The 22231-nt window shown below is 41.0% G+C and overlaps 1 protein-coding gene across 2 annotated transcripts in view; it reads right to left on the reverse strand.

Moving 5' to 3' along the window:
* The window catches only part of MYO10 (myosin X), a 566410-nt gene that overhangs the window by 252787 nt on the left and 291392 nt on the right, over window positions 1-22231 (reverse strand). For both annotated transcript variants that reach the window (XM_044065222.1, XM_044065223.1), the window contains one exon: window positions 5726-5832. In XM_044065222.1, the coding sequence (XP_043921157.1) occupies window positions 5726-5832 (107 nt within the window). The remainder of the gene's footprint in view (window positions 1-5725; window positions 5833-22231) is intronic.

The following is a 22231-nucleotide window of genomic DNA, read 5'->3' on the forward strand; positions in this document are numbered from 1 at the left end:
AAATTCTGTTGAGATCCACTTTCAGAATGTACTTTTTTGAACACACTGAAAAAAATGACTGTTCTACCTACTGAGGCTCATTTAACATGTAAAAAAATTATTTATTCACACCTATTACAGTCAGCACTAGACTGCTGCTACCCTAGAATGCATAACTGTATAAAATATATAGTTTTATGCCACGAATGCAGATCAAGCTAGGCATACTAAAGCTAGTTGTTTCACTAACTTTACCACACTGTCTTAGAAAGATAAAAGATAGAAAAAGACATACTGTCTGGAATAATTAAAGAAATGTAAGCAACAGGATACAAAGAGAATGACTGCATAAATCAACCAGAGTAGTTAAATATTAATACATGCAAAACTGGCAGCAACTGATATTCTGTGCATTGAAATGAATACTACAATGCTGAATGAAGTGCAATTTAGCAGTTTTATCAATTTTAAAAAGAATTTCACAAACAATCATTCAAAAATAACTGTTAGGAGATGGATTATGGTGACTCTCCCATCAATGCAAAACCACTGGCGGAAATGGAGTTCATGTGTGTGCAGCACAGAAAAACTCAATGAAGAAGCCAGCTAACATGTTTATACAAGAATGTCATAACCAAGCTGCATGGAGTGGGGTAAATTACTATTAGCAGATCCACTACCATGAGATAGAGGGTAAAGCTCTGATTATGGCTCAGGTGACTTGGGTTTGATTAGTGGCTTGAATGTCCAAAGTGCTTGAAGGGAAGGATGAACATGCCTCTCTTGGGAGGGTGCACACTTGGGTGCACCTCACAATTGATCCTTCGTGGCAAATGAGAATGCATAAGGTGCACAAGGGTGTTTCTTTTAAGGTGACAGTCAGGCGACATTAGAAGAGTTGCCACAGAGGCAGAATAAGTTAGCCATCTCCACTGCACATCCAATGGGTGCACAATGGGAGAGGGAAAAGAGAGGGCATAACAGAAAAACAATCCTTGACGTGTGGTATGATACAGCACCAGGAGCCTCAGTCTCCTCACTGGCCCTGGACATGAATCAGAGAAGGTCTGGGGGAGGAAGAAATACCAGTTACACCTGGAGACTAAGTACACAGCTGATGGGTTAGCTACCAGGATCCAAAACACACACAAAAAAATCCACTACAGCAGCAATGGTTGGCAGCCTTGCAGGTAACGCTGAGAAGTAACCATCTATGAAAACTACAACCCCCTTAGTTCCAGGATGGATTCACAGATCATACAGGGGGTGGCTGTGTAGTGACCAGTATAAATCAAATGCCAAGATTATGTCTCTTATACAGGGTGGAGTGAAGTAACAGGGCGAAAAGCAAGTGAGATGTGTTCCCTTCAGTGGAAGGCACTAAACACAGTTTCAAGGTCAAAAATCAGATATACAATAAAATAAGGTAAACAAAAAGAACACACACACACACACACACACACACACACACACACAATATAATGTTATGTTGCACAACACCAAAAAATGCCCACTGTAGCATAACAGCTACCAGCTGTCTGTTTCAGACAATCACTCTCACTCCTCACGCTCCAACCTAAAAAGGTGTGTGCTGTGAAGTTAATTTCCACTGGAAAAGGGGCTGCTCATCTAATGAAGGGTACTTCTTTACTTGGTAGGGCAGCAGTAATGAAAGTGGAAAGTCTCTGGTGAACAGCAGATAATACCTGCAGATTGCCAGGGACACAGCCAAAGACTCCATCAAAAATACAACTAAAAAGACAATCGACAGTCAAAAAAGTGCCAGACTTCATTAGCATAAGCATCATCTGTGCCTTCACTCCTGATGACCCTAACCGTTTAAATAAATCCTTGATGCAAGCATTACTGATGATTCCTATCTGTTCTTGAATTTACATCTTAAAATTGTGAAATTCAAACAGAAACCCTGATGTAGATGCAGTGTAAAAGTGATCCACCACAAATTTGCATGAGTATAATCCTAAGGGAAGAAATTAAAAGTACAATGCAATGCAACTGTAGCACAAACACATTCTGTACGTGGAATCTGTAGACACACTTATAAAGTATAACACAAAGAAAACAACTGTTAACCAATGAAGCATTTCAAGCTCAAGATGTGGTAGTGGAAATAAAGTTTAAGCTTACTTGACATGCTTTCAATTACAGCACTGAAAATAATCGCCAATATATTTTGCTGATCATGTCTAGACAACTGCTTATAAATGGTGGCAAGCAGAAATATATTTGTGAATCATTATGTAATTATGCAGGGAAATTATGTTTCTGAAAAAAGTAAAACTAATTTTAAGTTTACTAGCTTTGATACATTTATTTCATTTTATTTTATACATAGTTGTACTACAGCATTAATGATGCAAAAGAGTAACAAAAATCTTTATTAATTTTCTACATATTATAATAACAATTTCTTAAACATCACTTAAGTTTACAGAATTTTGTTTCTATTACTGGAATACCCAGCAGTTCTCCTGGTGTTTTTCCCTCCAAACTATTACTCAAACCCCACTAGTTCTGTAGGTGCTGTGGTTCCCTTATCCTTAGTTATGCTACAAACCTTACTGATTCTGTTGGTGTTGTGACTCCTCCACCGTTGGCTAGGCCACAAACGCCAGCACCTTTACTGGTGTTGCAGCTCTTTCCCCACCCTTGCCTATACTGCAGACCCCACCATTCTGTTGGTGTTCTGTCTCCTCTGCACCCTAACTATGCTGCATACCCATCATTTCAGCAAGTGTTTTCCCATGCTCATTTTGTTGGTGACCCAGGTTCAAGAACTGAGCCCACATACAGAAGGAACCAGTCAGTGAAACAGAAATGAATAGCTGTGGTCACGTTCCCAAAATGGGGAGACACTAAGATTTCTTTGCTCTAGGGCTGCCTATTAGTGGTAGAAAATGCGCGGTTCAATCACAATGAATAAGCAGTGATATAACCTGCACTTTCTTGATGGTACCTTATCTTATGGGTGTAAAAATTATGCTGCCTGATGTGTTGCACAAGGTAGTGGACTTGCATGTAGGTGACACAAGTATGTACATCTACCACACCTCTACAGGTAATTAATGATAAAACCCTAGTTCTCACCACTCTATCTATGGCTTCTGGGACTGTAGCAGATTTGGGACTCCTACATTATATGACCATGGTTGTCAACTGGAAGAGCTAACTCTAGTGGTAACTGCAAATGAGAGGACAGATGCTGATGAGGGCTAGGGAGGAAAGCTGCACACAAACAAATAAAAACAGCCAGGAAACAAAGTGCATGAATAAATTATTAGAAAACGTGGGTGAGTAAGTGAAGATCTGAGAATGGTAAAGTTAAGTGAATGGAGTGCCATGATATTATTATCTGAAATACCTGATGGCTGGTTTTGTTTCATAGTGGAACCTACACAACATGAGGTCACGCAATAGTTGAGGCTATGGCACAGTGCAAGTCACAAGGAGGGAAAGAGAACTGCTTTGAGGACTAAGTTCAACACCCAGAAGTGCCATACAGATTGTGGTCTTCTATTAGGACTATGTACTGTTCACATGCACTGCTTCTACAATATACACATGGACTATGTCTAACATGTTTTTTCACACACACACACACACACACACACACACACACACACACACACACACACACACAGTCTGTAATGTTCATGCAAGCATGACTGTAATCTTCACACACAGTATCTGTAATGTCCACACAGTTGTGTCAAATGTTCAGATTCACACAAATACACACACTCGCAGACAGAGTTTGTAATGTTCACATGTTGTGTCTGTAATGTTCACACTCACACACACAATGTCTAATGTTCACACCTGATGTGCTCATTCTTTGCTCCCCCATGGTTACTGCATGTGTTCTACTTACACAGAGATAAATATCAGCTAGCAAATACATGTTTAGTACAATGTGGAGTAATGGTATGTCAGAAAAGGTACTAAACACATTACATTTGTTTCTCGGGCAGGGTAATTCAACAGTTTGCTAGTTATTACTACTTTATAGTAATAATATAGCTATTACAACTTTAACAACCACGAAGACACAGAAAAAAATGAAAGGGAGAAGACAAATACATTTACATAAAAGTCCTACTACAAAATTGTATGTGCCATATCAAAATAGTAAAATAAAATCAAAACCTGCACTCAAAACTCAAATAATTTTATCAGTAGGTCAACAGACAAATGCAATCAATATATCAATAAACAAGTAAACAAACAAACAAATTAATCATGTGTTAAACATACTCAAGGCTTTTAATTCAAGAAAACTTGAAAATGGAGTGAAGCCTGGTTACTTTTATGCTTTTTTAAAATATAACACGTTCTGAATGTGTAGTATGACACTTCTGTTAAGAAACAATAAACATTGTGTAAGCATGAAAAAGACAAAGGATTGGGACATAAACATTGTATTTCAAAATGTTCATTATGATATTTTGTACAAACTAAACTTTTGTTGAGAATGCAGGCAGGAGAAATAAGATGAAATTGCTCTTAAGGTAACCATTAAACCACACGTAAATGATGCATTAATAAGCCATATTTAAATTCTGCATCTTATATAAGAAAAGAACTGCAGCTTTCGAAAAAAGAAGGTCTATGATGCACGAAAAAGTCACCTTCTTTAATCAACTTAAGAATTGTTAACTAGTTATGATACTAATTTCATAAATCAAAATGTTACTGAAATAAATAATCAACAACAATCCACAAGCTTTATGACTTGTTTTAAAAATAACCCTTAAAGTGGGATGACAACTTTACTATTAACAGTAATGTGAATACATCTCCACACAGTACTAGTTCGGAAAGCAGTGTTGTTCTAGGGAACATAAATAAGATTAACTTTTTTTTTTTTTTTTTTTTTACAGTCATTGGATACTACTTGTGTTGCCAAATCACAACAATGGCACCAGCCAGAAGGGCACTATTGTGTGCAAAATTCAATTTTGTTTTCGTTTTTCTCACGTGATATACAACCTAGCTAATACAGACAGAGTCAATACGCACATGAAAGGAAAACTGTCTCATTATGCTAACAAGTACTGAACTGATTTCTCTAACTTATTAAAGAAAAAAGTAAACAGATGGGATATTCTACACAGACACCAATGCATAATGCATGAAACAGCACTCACAGAGCATTCATACACCAATTAGATGTTACACTTTTCTATCAATCCCATTTGTTTAATCTTCTTAAGCTAATTACCTTCTCCCTCCATTGATAGAGACTGTTGCCCTCTTAACCCCATAAATACCACTGTGTGTAAAACTGTTCAATCAGCACCCTATTGACTGAGAGACTGCTGGGATCCTGAAATTATCACTTAATTACCTTAAGCCAGCACAATCTACTGCATGCAACATTGACAAGGCACAACACAGCTAATGAACAGTGAAAGGTTTGGAAAAGGGAAAGGTTAATAAAGGCATATTTCCAAGCCAAAAACAAACCCTGGGCTATTCCAAAAAGTGTGTCCCAAATCAACCTTCTGGTTGTAGGCAACATCTCGCTACACATTTCACTATAACACAGCCAACAAAAGCATTTGCACATAACTTCATTAGTTACTTTTCTTGTAAATGTCACCTAAGATCTTGAGTGCCTCTAAATGACTTAGAGCCGAATCCAGTTAAAGTACATACATAATTTTACATTTAAGTTCAACTGACAGGTATTTTCTTGAGGCCCTCCTTAACAATGCTTACATACCGTGCAATGTAACCCAAAATGTGTGCCTGTATGACCAAGGCTGCCTTGTACACTTGCTCCTCTCGCTCCTTTTCCAGCCTGTGTTCAAGGGACTCACGAAGAAAGACCTATGTCAATGCAAAGGAAAGGAAACACTTCAGTCTTCATTTCAAAGTGGCAACTCCTAATCAGAGGTTAGCAGAACACTATCTTCATTATGAAAATAACCGAGGGGTGAAAATTGAAACCCTTAATAAAAGATAAAAGTACATTGCATACAAAATGTGTTACATCTCTGCAAATCAATATGTAGAAGCAAATACCCACCCTTTTATTTTCATTACTGATTTAGGCACTTCCAAAACAGCAATGTAATTTAAGTGTCTGTTACAGGATATCACATAATAAAATAGATGTGCTGGTGATATAAATAGGCAAAGCTTTCCCCAGATGAATAAGCAGTGTAACAGGACCTTCAGAAGTCAGAATTACTTTTGGACAGGGCTGTCTGTCAGAGTCATGCAAAACTATGTCTCAGTTATGTAACCAAAAAATGTACACAGTCTATTTAATATCTGGGTCTGTCTCTGCAGTTATAAATTTCTGTTCATAATGATAGCTAAAAATCTTGGGATAATGTGAAATTTTCACTATGCTACATGCATGGATCTCCACTGTATGTAATTTTTAAGGCTGTCCCTGATTTTATCACAAATTTTGCACTGTCTTTCCTAAAGCAGTGTTTTCTTTTTTTTTTTTTATAGAAATGTTGGTGAATACCAGTTAATAAAAATGACAATTATTACAGTTACAGACGTGCACGACCTCAGTAAATACATGCTGGTTCTTATGCTTTTATTCAGTCTACTTTCTAAGTCAGTAGTGTACATATGTGAAGCTAGATCTGAGGCATAGAGATAAGCCCCCCCCCCGAAGAAAGTACAGTTGTGCACAATCTTACCATAACAGTAGATGCCTTTCTCTTCACTGTTGCAGTATCCTAAACAGAAGGGATCTCCCACCTAGGACAGCCCAACATTTGGCCAGTATACAAAAGCCTAATGATATTGTATGCACTGTACAGCAAACCTATGCTCCCTGCACAGAACGTAGGGCATAAAAGTGATGCAAGGACGCAACTACCCAGAACTGAATTTCCCCAGAAGAGAAAAGTCTCCATAAGACACCGGAGTTCATGCACATCAAGAGGGAAAAATGCAGGAGAAAAAGGAGAAACCCTCAAACAGACAAGAATATAACACAAAAACCAGGACAAACAAGAGGGGGTTGGAGAGAGGGAGCGAATACTGCAACAATGAAGAGAAGGACATCTATTGTTATGGTAAGATTTTACACAACTGTGCTATGTCGTTCTATATCACTGTTGCAGTATTCTAAACAGAAGGGAGAGTAAAAAAGCACAAGAAACAGAAATGTAGGTGGAAGGCTGAGAACAGCCTTTAACAAATCCATATAAAATGTTTTCAGCAAATCCTGCTCTCGCCCTAGAAACCACATGCAACTTAAAATGCTTAGTAAAGGCATGCACTGAAGACCAAGTAGCAGTTTTCAAGGATGGAATTGATATCTAACCCCTTGAAGAAGGCACCAGAAGAAGCAACAGCCTAAGTGGAATGAGCAATAACAGAAACAGACAAAAGATTTGCCATGAAAAATATAACAAGAGGAAATGGTCTTAGATGTACAGGAGAAGATGGTTTGTTTATAAACAGCCAAACCCAATGCTCTGGGATGAAAAGAAACAAAAAGCTGATCAGACTTATGAATGGCCTTAGTTTTATCCAACTAGTACCGGAGCTGTCCATCCAAATTGAAGGTGTGCAGGACCCTCTCACTAGCAGACTGAGGAGAAGGGAAAAAGGAAGTAGTTGTACAGACTGATTCAAGGACAACTCATTTACTACCTTGGGCATAAAAGAAGAATTAGTGTGAAGGGACTTTTGTCCCTGTGAAAACCTAAAAAGGAGACATGGCCATAAGGGCCTGGAGCTCAGAAACCCTCTGAGAAGAAATAAGGGCCAGCAACAAAACAGTCTTCCAGGTACAATGATGCAAAGAAGCAGACTCTGCAGTCTCAAAAGGAGCCAGAGTCAATTTTTCCAAAACAAAATTAAGGTCCCAAGGAGGCGGAATAGGTTTCCTTGGAGGCCTAATATGCAGGACACCTTTAAGAAATTGCTTGACCTCAAAACAAGAAGCCAAAGGAGGATTCAAGGGCAGACACGGAGAAATGGCTGACAAATTGGTCTTCACAGAAGAATAGGCCAGGCCAGGCCAGACTGGAGTAATTCACACAATTAAGAGAGGACCAAAGGGACCAACACTGAAAAAGGGTCCTGGTTACGAGCACAGCACTAGACAGAAAATCTTTGCCATTTCGACATACAAGATTTTCTGGTGGAGGGTTTCCTTGCCTCCTGTAAAACCCTAAGCAAATCCTAAGAAAAGAGGTGCCTGAAAGGGATGCAAACACCATCAACCACAGTGTCATTTGAAGAGTGGACAAGTGAGAATTTATGAGAGACTTCTTGTCCTTTATGTGGAGATCAGATCGGTAAGGTAAAGAATAGTTGTGTAAAATCTTACCATAATCATTGATGTCCCTCTCTTCTATGTTGCAGTATTCTTAACATGAGGAATTCACTGCCAAAGGTAGTCCCGACATTCGGCCAGTATACAAAAAGCTTTAACCACTGCAAGTACTTGGGATGTTGCATGTAGGCTAGCAGCCAGCATCGGCCATAAAAGTGACGTGCACACGTAGCATCCTGAGAACTGAATGCCACAGTAAGAAAACAAGCCTAAGAAAAAAAGGAGGTAAGCATACATCCAGGAAAAAAGGCAAACACCAGGGGGAAGGCGGTTAGGATAGAGTACTATGTCCTTCTATTCTTATGTGCAGTATTCTTAACATGAGGGAGATACCAAACCTCATGAAGAAGAAAGAGAGGGGGAAGGATCAGAGAAGCTTTCTAAGAAACCATGGCGAATGAGTGGGGCAGGGAGGCCAGCATTTGACCTGTTTGGATTCAGCAAGACATGGTCTTGTGAAGGTGTGAGAAAGAATTTTTGGAAATTTATTGTGAAACCCAGCTTCGGAAGAAGGGAAACAGTGAAACAGAGAATCTGTTGCAAGGTCTCTGGAAGGAGTGCCTGGAGCAGGAAATCATCCAGATATGGAAAGATCTGTACACCCTGGAGTCTGTAATAAGCTATCACAGGAGCCAAGCATTTTGTAAATACCCTTGGAAATGGACCAAAGGGCAAAGCAGTGAACTGAAAATGTGATGAAGAAACACAAAAGTGCAAATATTTCCTGTAAAGGGGGTGAATGGGAAAGTGAAGGCAAGTATCTTTGATGTCCAGTAATATCTTAAAAGCTTGTGGAATGATGAGGGAAAACAAAGTAGGCAGAAAAAGCCATCTGGAAGGTTGGAACCTTTAAGAAGATATTGAGGTGTAAAAGATCCAAAATGGGTCTCCAAGGGCTATCTTTGTGGGAACCAGAAACATCCTGGTGTAGAAACCTCTTCCTCTTTGGTGCAGTCTAACTTCTTGAACAGTTTCCTGTGATTTCAGTACCTGGAGCACTTCTGGGAAAAACTAGTTGCTCTTGAGGTGGCTGAGGAATACCCATGAAAGGAGGAAGGGTTTCCCATACCATGAAATGCCCTTTGTGGATAATGGAAAGGACCCATGAATCTTGAGTAATTTGCTTCCAGACTGGAAGGGATAGGGAAAGGTGCATAGAGACAGGGGAAAGTGGCTGAAAAAAAGCTGGTAGTCACAGACTACCTAGCTTTTCTAGAAAAGGCTGTTTTGTGCAGGAGTAGACAGAGAGGATTTTGAAACAGTAGGTTTCCTAACACCCCTCTTACTTTTGGAACAGGAGTGTGAGATTGTTTCCTAACAGAGGGAGTTTTAACTGGGTAATTCCTTTGGAATTTAGGAACCGGAGACACAAAGATGTATTTTAGGTCTTGTAATTATTTGCCTTTCTACTGCAAGGACTTCAACAAGTCTGCTACTGTAGCCCCAAACAAAGCATTATTATCTAATGAAGCATCCACTAATTTAGCATTAAATTCCTAAGAAAGTGGTTGAAGCCTCAACCAGGAGTATCTGGGCAGAACAGAGCCAAATGCAGCTGCTCTAGTGGATACCTCATCTGCATCACAGCTGCATTTAATGGAGTGGTGTGCCACTTAGGAGAAAGGCCCCAAAAGTAGTAAAAGCTGTGACTTGGCTTCTCATTCAGGAATGTCTGGAAAAGCTGAACAGTCTGTGAAAGGAGAGCCAAAGCATGGTTGGTCATATGGGTTTGGTAACTGATAGCATGGAAAGGTAGGGTGGCCGCGGTATAAACCTTTTTTCCCAATCTTTCCATGGTTTTACCCTCTCTATCTGAAGGGAGAAGAGATGTCGATGGCAATAGTCTAGCAGGTTTATCAGCATCCACAGAAACAGTCACGGGATCTGCTGATGGACAGTCCTCTGGAACGTTATAGAATCTATGTGGCCTTTTAGGGGCAGGGGGTTGCCAGAGTCTATGATGCAGAAGAAAAAGCATCAAGAAAAGCTGGCAGAACCAGAGGCACAGCAGAAGGAGAGCAAGAATCTATCTGAAGCAAGTCATAGTACATTTTCTGTACCTCAGAAACCTGAGAGCAGTCCCACTTATAATAATCCCTCATCCTGGCCATAGTTGCCCCAAAGGTGATGTTTTCACCAGAAGACTGTGCCACTAGACACTTCTTCAGGGGAGGCATACTCCATGGGGGAGATTATATGATCAGAAAAGGCCAAAGATTCATTCTCTGAGGAATCCTCATCTTCAGAAAAACTTGCACTCTGATCCTTTCCTGTGATGAAGAAGTAAGATGACTAGGAAGGGAAATCCCTGAGGGAGGTTTAAGGGCCAGAAAGGCATTAAACAAGCCTTGTGTGAAAGCTTGCCATCAGCAGGTGTGTCCTGAGGAGCAGAGACATGTTTGGTTTCCTGCTTCTTTTTCAAAGGAAAATCAACCTTGTGAAAAGTAGAGGGACTGCACGTAGGCCTACATTAAATGACGTTCGTTGGAACGTCTTCCCTTACTAAGATTTGCAGAATACCTTACGGGCCTTCAGAAATGATGAGCCTTGGTTCCCCCTGTTCATCTGTTGGGGATGTCTGCAAAGCCTCTGAGGACATACCAATGGCAGGATCCCTAGTGGCCTCCAAAGTGGTACCCACCTTAGAATCCGAGCTGACATCCGGACGGGTCTCCGGGCCTTCATTGGTCTTGAGAGAGACATCTAGAAGGGGAGGCATGGCTGAAGGTTCAGGGTTAATTTTCTTAGTCTTCTTCATAGCAGGCTCAGGAGAAGACCTCAATGTACTCTCCATAATGTCACTTGCTAACCTTTTCAGTCTCTGGTTCTCAAGATACATATTAAGAGAGGAAAGAGAGCTATGCAAGGTCTTAGGGGTGAAAACTTTACAAATAGGGCGAGTGGTTGGGCCCTAAGCAGTCGAGACACAGATTGTGGCAGTCTTTATGTGGAATTTGTCTACCACACTGGCATTTGCTCCTTTTATACGAAACATGTAACCTCACAGCAAAAAAGCACTAGTGTAAAGAAAAGAAAACCCCCCAACTGGGCACTTATATGAAACTCCTGTATCCAGCAAACAACCCGGGCTAACAGACAGATGATTGTAGATGCAGTTTGGACTGGCAGCAGATAAATTCTGAGGATGGGATGTGCAGATGTCACTTTTATGGTTGCTGGCCTACGTGCTATGCCTTATGTGTCTAGCAGTCATTAAAGTCTTTTGTATACTGGACAAACATCGGGACTACCTTTGGCATTGAATCCCTCATGTTAAGAATACTGCAGCATAAGATAAGAAGGCCATCTTGTGGTGATTACCTCTGGCCAGATGCATTAAGAGGGGGAACCAGTGCTGTCTTGGCCAAAAGGGAGTCACTAGCAAGATTTTTGGGGAGTCCAGCTGAATCTTCTGCAGCACTCTTAGGAAGAGGAGAGAAAGCTTAAAGTAACATCCCCTTCCAAGGAAAAGAAAGGGCATCCATCTTCCAAGCCAGATGGCATGGCACTTTGGAACAGAACAGAGGAAGCTGCATGTTCAGACGGTAGGCAAAAAGATCTACCTGAGAAATAATGTCCAGAAATATGTCTCTGTGAAGCATCCATTTGTGAGCCTGTGTTTTGGGCCTGCTCAGAGTCTGCCACTAGATTGTACTCTGAAGGAATGTATACTGCCTGAAGAGTTACTGATAACTGACAGCCACCTCCCAAGCCTGAAGAGCTATACTGTAGAGGAGGGAATATTTTGTGCCTCCCTGCTTTTTGGCATACCACATCACTGTAGTGTTGTCTATATACACCTTCAAGAGGCCTGGAAAGAATATGGGATGAAAAGCTTGAAGGGCCAGAATCAGAGATCTTATCTCTTTGATGTTGATTTGGTCTGACTTCTGTTGGGGGGAGCAGAGACCCTGAACTTTTGGGTAACCAAAAGAAGCCCCACACCCCATGTCTGTGGCATCTGTGAACATTTCTTGAGAAGAGACTGCAGGTTGAAAGGGCAGGCTTGAGTTGAGAACAAACTGTTGAAGCCACTACTCAAATTCTTTCTTTAGTCAGGGAAGGAAAAGTACACTGAAATCTAGAGGGTGACAATCCGGCAGCCAAACTGACTTGAGGTATCACTGAAGCTTCTGGTTATGCAGTCTGGCAAGAAGGTAGCATTGAAATAGAACAGGCCATGAATCCCAGGCCCGAAGATACTCCCTGACTGGCATGGCAGTCAGCAGGAGCAGACTGAAAGAAGGCTGTCAAAGACAAAACTTTTGGAGGTGGAAGAGAGGCCAATACTGGCACTGTCTGACTCCTGCATCCTAGATACATATCAGCCTGAGAGGGAATCAAGATGAACTTTTGGAAGTTGATGGAGAACCCCAGACCATCTAATCAACGTGTTCTTAACATGTATTCCCACCTGCACTTGCTTCTATTTTTAGTTACTAAATTCCTTAAACTGAATGCATGAATGAGCTAATTTGTCTCTCACACAATTTTTTACTGCAATATAATGTACTCCATCAAACCTCTGTAACTCACTGACTATTGATGTTATGCATTGTCTCTGCTTTTTATATTTCTCTTCACCTATGATGTGCAATTTTTTTGTGCATAAGACAAATTCTGTAATCTGTTGTAGCATGTATTACTTTGAAAATGTTTATGCATGATGTATAAATGTTTGGGTATTTTGATAATTATGTACGCTATTTCTGGAGCTTTTCTCCCCGGGCCTACACCCATTTGGACTATCTTGGTAAAACAAAAGTAAATAACAAAAAAAAAAAAAAAAAAAAATGAGAGAGATGGCGAATTCCAGATCCTGTAACAGACAACTGGGAGAAGCAGCCTGAAGCAACAGGTCATCTAGATAAGGAAAAATCTGAATGCCTTGGAGCTTGTAGAATGTAATCACAAGAGCAAGGCATTTTCAGAATACTCATGAGGCAGTAGAGAGGCCAAAGAGCAAAGCAGAGAACTAAAAATGAAAGGAATACACAGAGAAATGTAAAAACGTCCTGAAGAGTGTGTAAAAGGTAAGCATCTTTCAAATCCAAACACACCAGAAAAGACTGGGGTAGTAAAATAGGAAACAGGGTTTGAAGGATAAGCATCCATAAAGAAGGGACCTTGAGAAAGGTGCTGAGCTGGGAGAGATCCAGAATCAGTCTCTAAGTGCTCTCCTTTCAAGGACCAGGAACATCCTTGAATAAAAACCCTTTCCCATCTGGGAAAGGGGGGGGGGGCAGGATGAATGGTTACTTGGTTCACCAGGGACCCTAAAACCTCCAGGAAATGAAGAACTTGTTCTACAGGAGTATCAGGAATCCCTGAAAAAGGAGGGAGAAACTTCCATACCATGAAGTAACCCAGATGGATGACAGAAATAACCCAAGAGTCTGATGTAACGAGATGCTAATTTGGAAGACAAAGGGAAAGCCGAAGGGACAAAAGCACCTGTTCTTAAAGAATGAGGGTGACTTGTTAAAGAGAACCAGGCTTATCAGATAAAGGAGGCTTCTAGGCCACAGAAATCTGAGAAGCCACCACCCTTCCTGCCCTTGGAAGCCTGGCGGTACTACCTGCGAACAAAAGCAGATCTAGAAGGATAACTTCTCTGGAACTTAGGGATAGGAGAGACAAAAATATGTTTAAGGTCCTGCAAGGCTTTGCCTTTCTCTTGAAGACACTTAAACATATTAACAGCAGCAGCAGCAGTCCCAAAAAGATGTTTATTATTTAAAGGAGCATCCACCAACTTGGCCTTAATGCATACCTCTCAACTGTACTGATTTTCTCAGAATGTCCAGATTTTTGCCTCATATCTTTGGTCCGTTTTTCTTGAAATTGTGATTTTTCTGGCAAATTAGTGTCAAATCGTTAAAGACTGAAGTTAGAAAATAATGACAGACATTTGAGTTTCAGACTTTGTACCCTTCAGAAAATTCATGCTAATGCAAACCCTGTTGTTCTATCAACTTTCTAAGTTTGTAAGAGCAATATTTAAAAATGTTCCCTATGTTTGGGACTTTGTCCCACTTTTATCAATGGCTTTGTCCACATTCTTTGCTCTAAGAGGTTGAGAGGTGTGCCTTAATGTCTCCAGGCAAAGACAGGTGATGAAGTCAAGAATAACGACTAATGACAGACCCAAAAGTTGCAGCCTTGGAAAAGGCATCAGCAGCATCATAGCTACACTTCAAATGGCGAGCCACTTGAAAAGCAGAAACTAAAAACGATAAGGCAGAGGATTTGCCTTCAGAATTAGGGATATCAGAAATAACCTGACAAGCCTGAGCAATCAAGGCCAGAACATACCTGGTCATGTGGATTTGGTAATCAACAGCTCTAAGTGTCAAAATAGAAGCAGTGTAAACTTTTTACCAAGCCTCTCCATTGCCCTACTATCCTTATCAGAAGGCAAAAGTTTAGATGGTTTATCAGAAGAGACTGACACTATGACAGGATCAGTAGAAGGACATTTAAACAACAACTGAGAATCCTTAGGAACCTTACAGAACCTATCAGGCTTCTTAGAAGCAGGAGGATGAGAATTGGAAATTGGAAGCAGCAATGGAAGTATCTAACAAGGCATCCAATACAGGGGGAACTGCCAGTGGTTTAGCAGTATCCACCTGAAGCAAATCATAATATTTAAAAGTATGCACCTGAAGCAAATGATAATATCTTCTCTGAATATCAGACACTTAAGAAGAATCCCACTTAAAAAGTATTCCATCATCCTAGCAACTGTGTCCCCAAAGGACAACTCCTCAAAAGCAGACTTAGGGCTAGCAGACTCTTCTTCATCAGAATCATAAGCTAAAGGTGAAGGTATCTGTGAAGAATAGATCAAAGACCCCTCATCAGACACTGAATCCTCATCCAAGGAGTCTGGTTCCCTAACCCATTTGGAAGGGGTAGAGATCCAAATAGGAGCAGGTACCAAAACCTCTTGAGGATGCTTTAGGGCCATCAAGGCAGAAAACAAGCCCTGAGTAAACTCTTGCCATTCCCTTTGAGGATCCTTAGGATAGACCAAAACATGCTAAATTTTTTTGTCTTTTCTTGGAAGGGACATTGGTCTTAACAAATACCGGAGGTTCCAACCCTTGGCGAGATTAGATAAGAGAACCCAGAACCTCCTCCCTGACCAATATCTGTGGAATCCCTCTAGGACCCTCTGAGATAATCAATCATGGTTCCTCCTAGACATCCAGAGCAGATGCCTTCAAAGCTTCAGAGGATGCGAGAAAAGATGGATCCATGCCGGCCTCTGATGGGATCACAACAGAGGAATCTGAAGTAGAAACCAAATGACCTACAGAGCTATCACCCACTTCTACAGGGACATCCAGTGGAGGCTGGACAGCTAAAGAGTCTGGCCGAGACTTCTTGGCCTTCACTTACCTAGTGGGAGTATCTCTGGGTTAAAGGAGTCTGCCATGATACCTTGGGCTAAGTGTTTAAGCGGTTGGTTTTAAAGATAAATGGCCAGGAAAGACACATGGTTTCTGCACATCTTACATATATACAAGAGGTATGGTCGTGGGAAGCACCCAACAAAAAAGACAATGTTTTTAATAATCCTTATGGGGAATCGGCTTCCCATGCTGACATCTTCCCTTCCTGGATAACATGAACTCTATGTAGCAAAATAAAATACAAGACCAAGAAAAGAAAAGAAAAAAAAAAATGGGGCACTTAATATGGTGACTAAGTATTCAGGACAGCAACAAGGTATTCATACCAACTAGCAATAATGGTGTTTGAACTGGCTGTAAAGAAGTTGTGGGTGGTTACATCCATACGTCTCCTTTATGCCCTACATTCTGTGCAGGGAGCATAGCTGTGATATACGGTGCATACAAAATCATTAGACTTTTGTAAACTGGCCGAGTGTTGAGCTGCCCTTGGTGGGCAATCCCTTCTGTTTAGAATACTGCAATAGTGATATAGTACATCAGCCATGGCACACCCAAGTTTGACTAGCAGCTCAGGCACTTGATGGAGCTGGAAGAGATGGATGGGCATGTAAATCATGAGGGATGGTTCCAAGCTTGCTCACTGATGCTCCAGTTTAAAGCAGATGCCTTGCCCAGAGTGGCAAGGTAGTGAAGGGAAGATGCAAGCAATAAAGCTAAGGCTTACTATGAGCTGTACACAAAAGCACTATACAACCACACTGATAGCTATATAGAGAAGGTAGTACCTGTCCAAGTCAAACTTATGATTACTGGCAAAAATAAACCACCCTGGTGGACCCCTAGAATAAATAGAATATTCAAAAAAAGGAAAAAAATCCTCTTCAAAGCCAAGAAGAAAAAGACACAACAATGCAAAAATGACACTCACCTGTCTAAACAAACAAATTAAAGAGCTGGTGAAATCTACTAAAGCAAACTATGAGGTATAGATAACCCCCCACATGAAAGATAACCATAAGGCTTTTTTAATTATGTTCATAACCTCAGGTCCATGATAATTCTCTCCATGGCCTTGCAGATAAGACTGGCAAAGCTTATGGTTCTGTAGTTTCCTGGGTCAGCTGATGTGGAGACTTAATCATGAATGGCAACATTTACACCCAGCCTGAAACTATAGAAAACCTGCTGGCCAACAAGTTCAGTTCAACCCCCCCCCCCCCCCCAATGATCTCCTACCACATCCAAAGAAATACCCACACTCATTCCCCCTACCAGTCATTATGAGGGAACTGGTCCTTACTGCGCTCGCTAAAGTCAAAACACAGCCTTTATAGGCCCAAACATTCCAGGATGCTTCTTAAATAGCTTAAAACAAAATCTATCAGAGCCACTATAAACCCTCTTTAACCACAGCCTCCAGATGAGCTTTGTCCTAGAGGAATGGAGGACTTCAACAGTCATCCCTCTGCACAAGGGGGCCCCATTAACTGACCCAGGGAACTACAGACCCATAAGCTTGACCAGTCTTATCTGCAAGAACATGGGGAGAATTATCTTGGACCTGATCAATAACGACATAGGAACTCTCCAAAAACTGGACCAGATCCAATTTGACTTTGTCAAAGGGAGTTCTTGCCTGCTTAAGCTGGTGGACTTCTTTGAGAAAGTCACCAGGTCCATGAATGAGGGTAAAATGGTACACACCTCTTATCTAGACCTAATGGAATCACAGATAAATTTACAGAGTTGGGAATAAACCTCTACATCATCAGATGGATAGTCAACTGGCTCACTGACAGGACACGTTGTTTGGATAGGTGATTCCACTTCCGATTAGAAAACTGTTACAAGTGGTGTCCCACAGGGCTCAGTGTTGGGAACCCGCCTGTTTGGTATATACTTCTCTGAAGTGAAGGCCAATGTTGGGGGCCTCTGGCCCACAATGTTCACTGATGACTGTAAGCTGGTAGCAATCACTGAATCCCCAAACGATGTTGACAATCTGACAAATGACTGGTGCCAAAACTATGGTCTGAAGCTAGAGGCTAAATGCTAAAAAAATGTGCAATCATACCCTTTCGGTAAATCGGATATCCCCACAAATTATAATATTAATAGCACACCCCTAAAAGACGACCTAGGAACACAGACAGTAACCTAAACTTTGACCACCAGGTAGCTACAGTACTGAGGAAATCCTTCTGTTTGGCTCAACTTATGAGTAAAAGCATGGCATCAAGATCAAAGGAAGTCATAGTGCTACTGCAAGTGGCCCTAATCAGGCCCATGGCCAAGTACAATGCTCCCTTCTGCATGTACCTAACCAGGCACTTACACCAACTTTAGCAGCCCCAGAGGTTTCTCACAAAAAAAATACAAAGCATAAGACACATGTCTTATGCAGACCGATTAGAGGTGCCCTATCATTTTATTCAGTCTCATTGTTTATTGACAGGGGACTTGTGGCTCAGATACAAGGCATTCTCTGATCTAGTGCTGATGAAAATGTTGCATATTTGCAAGAAAAATTAAACAAGCGTTACGAGTGCCATGGACCAGAACTTTATTTGTGACTCTAACAGAACTTGCTGGAGAGACAGATTTGTATCCCAAAGGCTACCTCGTCTATGGAATAAACTTCCCATCTTTGTAAAACAAAGCCAGTCCCTCATGCTCTTCAAAAAGAATCTGCATGTCCCTTATGGACACAGGCAGTCTGTAGAATGACTCAGGGCTCCAAAACCCAAAGACCCACTACCGCAATACTACCCCATCCCGTACCTGGGAAATTAAGTTATACCACTGTCATATCCTGGGTATTATTGGCTAGGCTTATAAAGACTCTTGTGCCATAGCAATCACCTATGAACCTATAACATATGCTAGCCTACACTACCACATGTGAAAGAAAGTGGATGCATGAGGCTAAGGGGCAAAAGTAGTCCCTGTGGTGATGAAGATGTTCATGTCACCACCAGTGGACAGATAAGGGCCATAACATATACCTTCAACTAGTGAGATACCAGTGAGGGTGCAAACAATCCTCATGACTTGTTATATTACAGCTCTCCCTGTGCAGTTTTCATCTCCATATGAAACTGAACATATGTCCCTTATGTGGGGGAAACATAGGCAGTGCCTGATCAAGGGATGGCAGACAAGGAGGGAATAAAACACCTAAATAAAATAGTACACATATGTAAAAAGTGACTAACTTGAAACTTCTGTCCTTGACTCTGGAGTAAAAAGGATGCAAAAATGTTACTTATTAGTCACTTAAAAATGCATCAACTACAGCAGCACATTTTAATGCAAATATAGTTGTATAAACTGCACACTGAGGAGACATTAAAAACCATAACAGCCAAGTTAGGATGATCAGTCTACCAGCAGAGTAGCTAAAGTATTTGTTTACAGAAGAAAAACTAATACACCATAAACAACTTCCATTTACAAGTAAGCATATACACTGGACATATTTAAAGGATATAGACTTTCTTCCCTATAAGCTTTTCTGTGCCTGTAGATCATCAAGCCTCCACGAAATGGACTTGAACTCATTCATTCCCAGGAAATGGGTATCTTAAGTGGAGAGAGAGAGCCAGCTGGTTAGGTCAACATCCAGGCAGCCATGTGGGGAGTTTGTACCCTTGCCATCATCCTGGCAATGAGGATGTACATTATATTCTCTAAACTCTTCCCTGGGCAGGAGATGTGCTACTCTTAGGGTAATTATCGCCTTCTCCTCTACAACTGTTCACTCCCATACATATGTGATGAAGGCTACTGCATACATGATCCGATGACTGACAGCCCACCCCAGGTCTATCTCTTCTATTATTTACCCTTCTTTGAGAGACTGCGACATTGGATGGTCCCAGTCCACTCCAGCCCCCTTCCCCCTGAGGATAGGCATGCCAATCCGCCCCACAGCAACTTCAACAGTCACTCAAGTCATTAATCAAATCCAGATCACCTGGGTCATAACAAAGGCTTTATCCCTCCATGCCAGTAGAGTTGGTTACTTTCTGGATGTGGAATTTAACATCTACCCAGCTTCATAACAGAAAAGGTAAGGTGTATACAAATGTGTGAGAACAGGGAGGGTACTAGCAGTAAATATTCAGTGCAGCACTACACAAGTGTACACGGGTAGGGTGCTAGACTGGAAATGTTAATATTAGGTATCCCTACACTGCTTACCCTGAAACATAAATAATACAGAGAACTGTTATTTTAGTAAACTACAATCTAAACCCTGTGATTCTCACAATCAATACTGTTAAGGCAGTAACAATGATGCACTGTTATCCTCCAGGCTCAGTCACCATCTGTCCCTAGATCTGTAAAGGTTCATATATCACCAAAGAAGTGCAGACACTTGGGACTCCATGAATCAAAAGCTGCTGTCAAGAAAATAGTTTCAATTATTCAAAACTCATGAGGTACTGATGGAACATTTCCAAATTTATCATTCAGATAAGATAGAGTGCTTTAAAGTTTACAATGTTACAATGGACTGAAATGCACCACTTTATTATTGCAAAAATCAGAACAACCCATTGTTGGGGGGACAGACTGCAAGCCTCTCAGACAGCAACAGCACAACGTGATCCAAAAAGAAGACTAGAGAAAAAGTTGTATTTATCATCCTGGGAAAGGTAAGCATCTAACAAAAAATCTACTCACTGTAACAGACACAATACCCAATAGGATGCAAGATAAACACATACACATCCCACACACCAAAACAGACTCGATCAAAACTTTAAATATCCCACCTGGCAAAAATGACAACTAAAACCTCATAAACAGTACAGAATACAGACCTGCCAGCAAAACCAGTGCTGCCTACCAGTATTTCATTTCACAAAGGATTACTCTGCAGACTGGCAGCATTGCAATTGTTACATTCAAGCAGGACATGCAGGGACACAAAAGAATGAGGGCTAATTCTGAAGAAAGAATTATCAAGATATAAAAAAAAAAAAAAAAAAAAAACAGGATGTCCAACATCTGAAAATCTTTACAACTTGAAAAAAAAAAGTTTACTGAATAATCATTTTAGAATGACAATCACACAAGGATTTGCCTATAGGTAAGGAGTGTTATGTCACTCAGCCTGTTGCAACATGAAAAAAAGCCACCATATCTATGGGAAAATCTAACACCACCCATACCTCCCACTGTCTGCTTAATTACTCAAGCTGACATTACTCAGAACTGAAGGTAGTCGACTGTTCAGTCATAGACCGAAAATGACACTTGTCATTTTTATAAGATATTATAAAGCACAATGACACAAAGTTAAGAACTGAAATACTTACAAGTACACATGAAGTTAAACATGCAAGCAGTGTAAAAAATTCTGCTAGTTTAGGCAAACTGCTGCATCCATCATGGTTAACAATTGAATTGTGGGGAGAAAAAGGTAAAGATTTACTAAGCTAAATGAACATTTTCACTATATAACTTCATACCATTCAATGACATGTGCTTATCTCAAAAGTAATTCTGTTAGGTGACTACACAAACTTATACTTTCATCTAGACGCTAAGAGATCTGCAGACAATGTCCAAAGGGGTTGCCTCACAAAGTCTTCTGGAAAGGCAGCAATTATGAGTAAAAAAAAAAAAAAAAAACACACCATAACACGTTAAGAAAAAAATCCTCCTACCTTTCACCATTCCACAAAGTACACCAAGCCAATGCCCATAAAGTACAGATTTGTACCTACCATAAATGTAGATGTCCGATAGATATGCAACTGCAGTCCTGACATATGGGTTGTCCTGCCTCAGGCAGCCCTTCGGTCGGCCAGATTCCAAAGTCTGGGTCCGGCGTCGGCCGATGACGCCTCCTCCCCGACGTCAGAGCGGCTGGAGTATAAAGGCATCAGCCGACGCCATCTTCTTCAGTGTTTCTTGCCCCAGATGCCAGGTGCCCTCCAAGGAAGGCTAAATTTTGTGAATGGATAAACAGATAAAGCCAGACATGCACAACAGTAATAAACAGATACACCATAATATATATCCCCAGCTGATAGGTAAGGGGAGAAAGGACCCAAAAGGGGAAAAACAGAGGGGTAGGAGGGAGGGAAAACCTGACTGCAGTTGCATATCTATCGGACATCTACATTTATGGTAGGTACAAAACTATACTATGTCCTTCAAGAATGCAACTGCAGTCCTGACATATGGGTTGAATACCATAGCCAAGCTGGGGGTGGTAGGACTAAGCAAGAGATGGTGTAGCTAGAAGGCCCTGCAGGACTGCCGAAGCAAAGCCTGCTCGGGATCTGGAGTATAATGGCAGGTTGTAGTGTTTGGTAAATGTATGCACGGAGCTCCATGTAGCAGCCTCTAGAATATCTTTTGTAGCCACTCCTCTTAGAAAAGCTGTGGATGTGGCCATAGCTCTGGTAGAGTGTGGTCTAATATTAGCTGGCACACTTTTTCCATGAAAAGAATAACAGAATCTGATGCAGTG

This window comes from Protopterus annectens, chromosome 3.part0, assembly GCF_019279795.1.
Source record: "Protopterus annectens isolate FY-2018-M chromosome 3.part0, PAN1.0, whole genome shotgun sequence".
Classification (NCBI taxonomy): Eukaryota; Metazoa; Chordata; order Ceratodontiformes; family Protopteridae; genus Protopterus; species Protopterus annectens.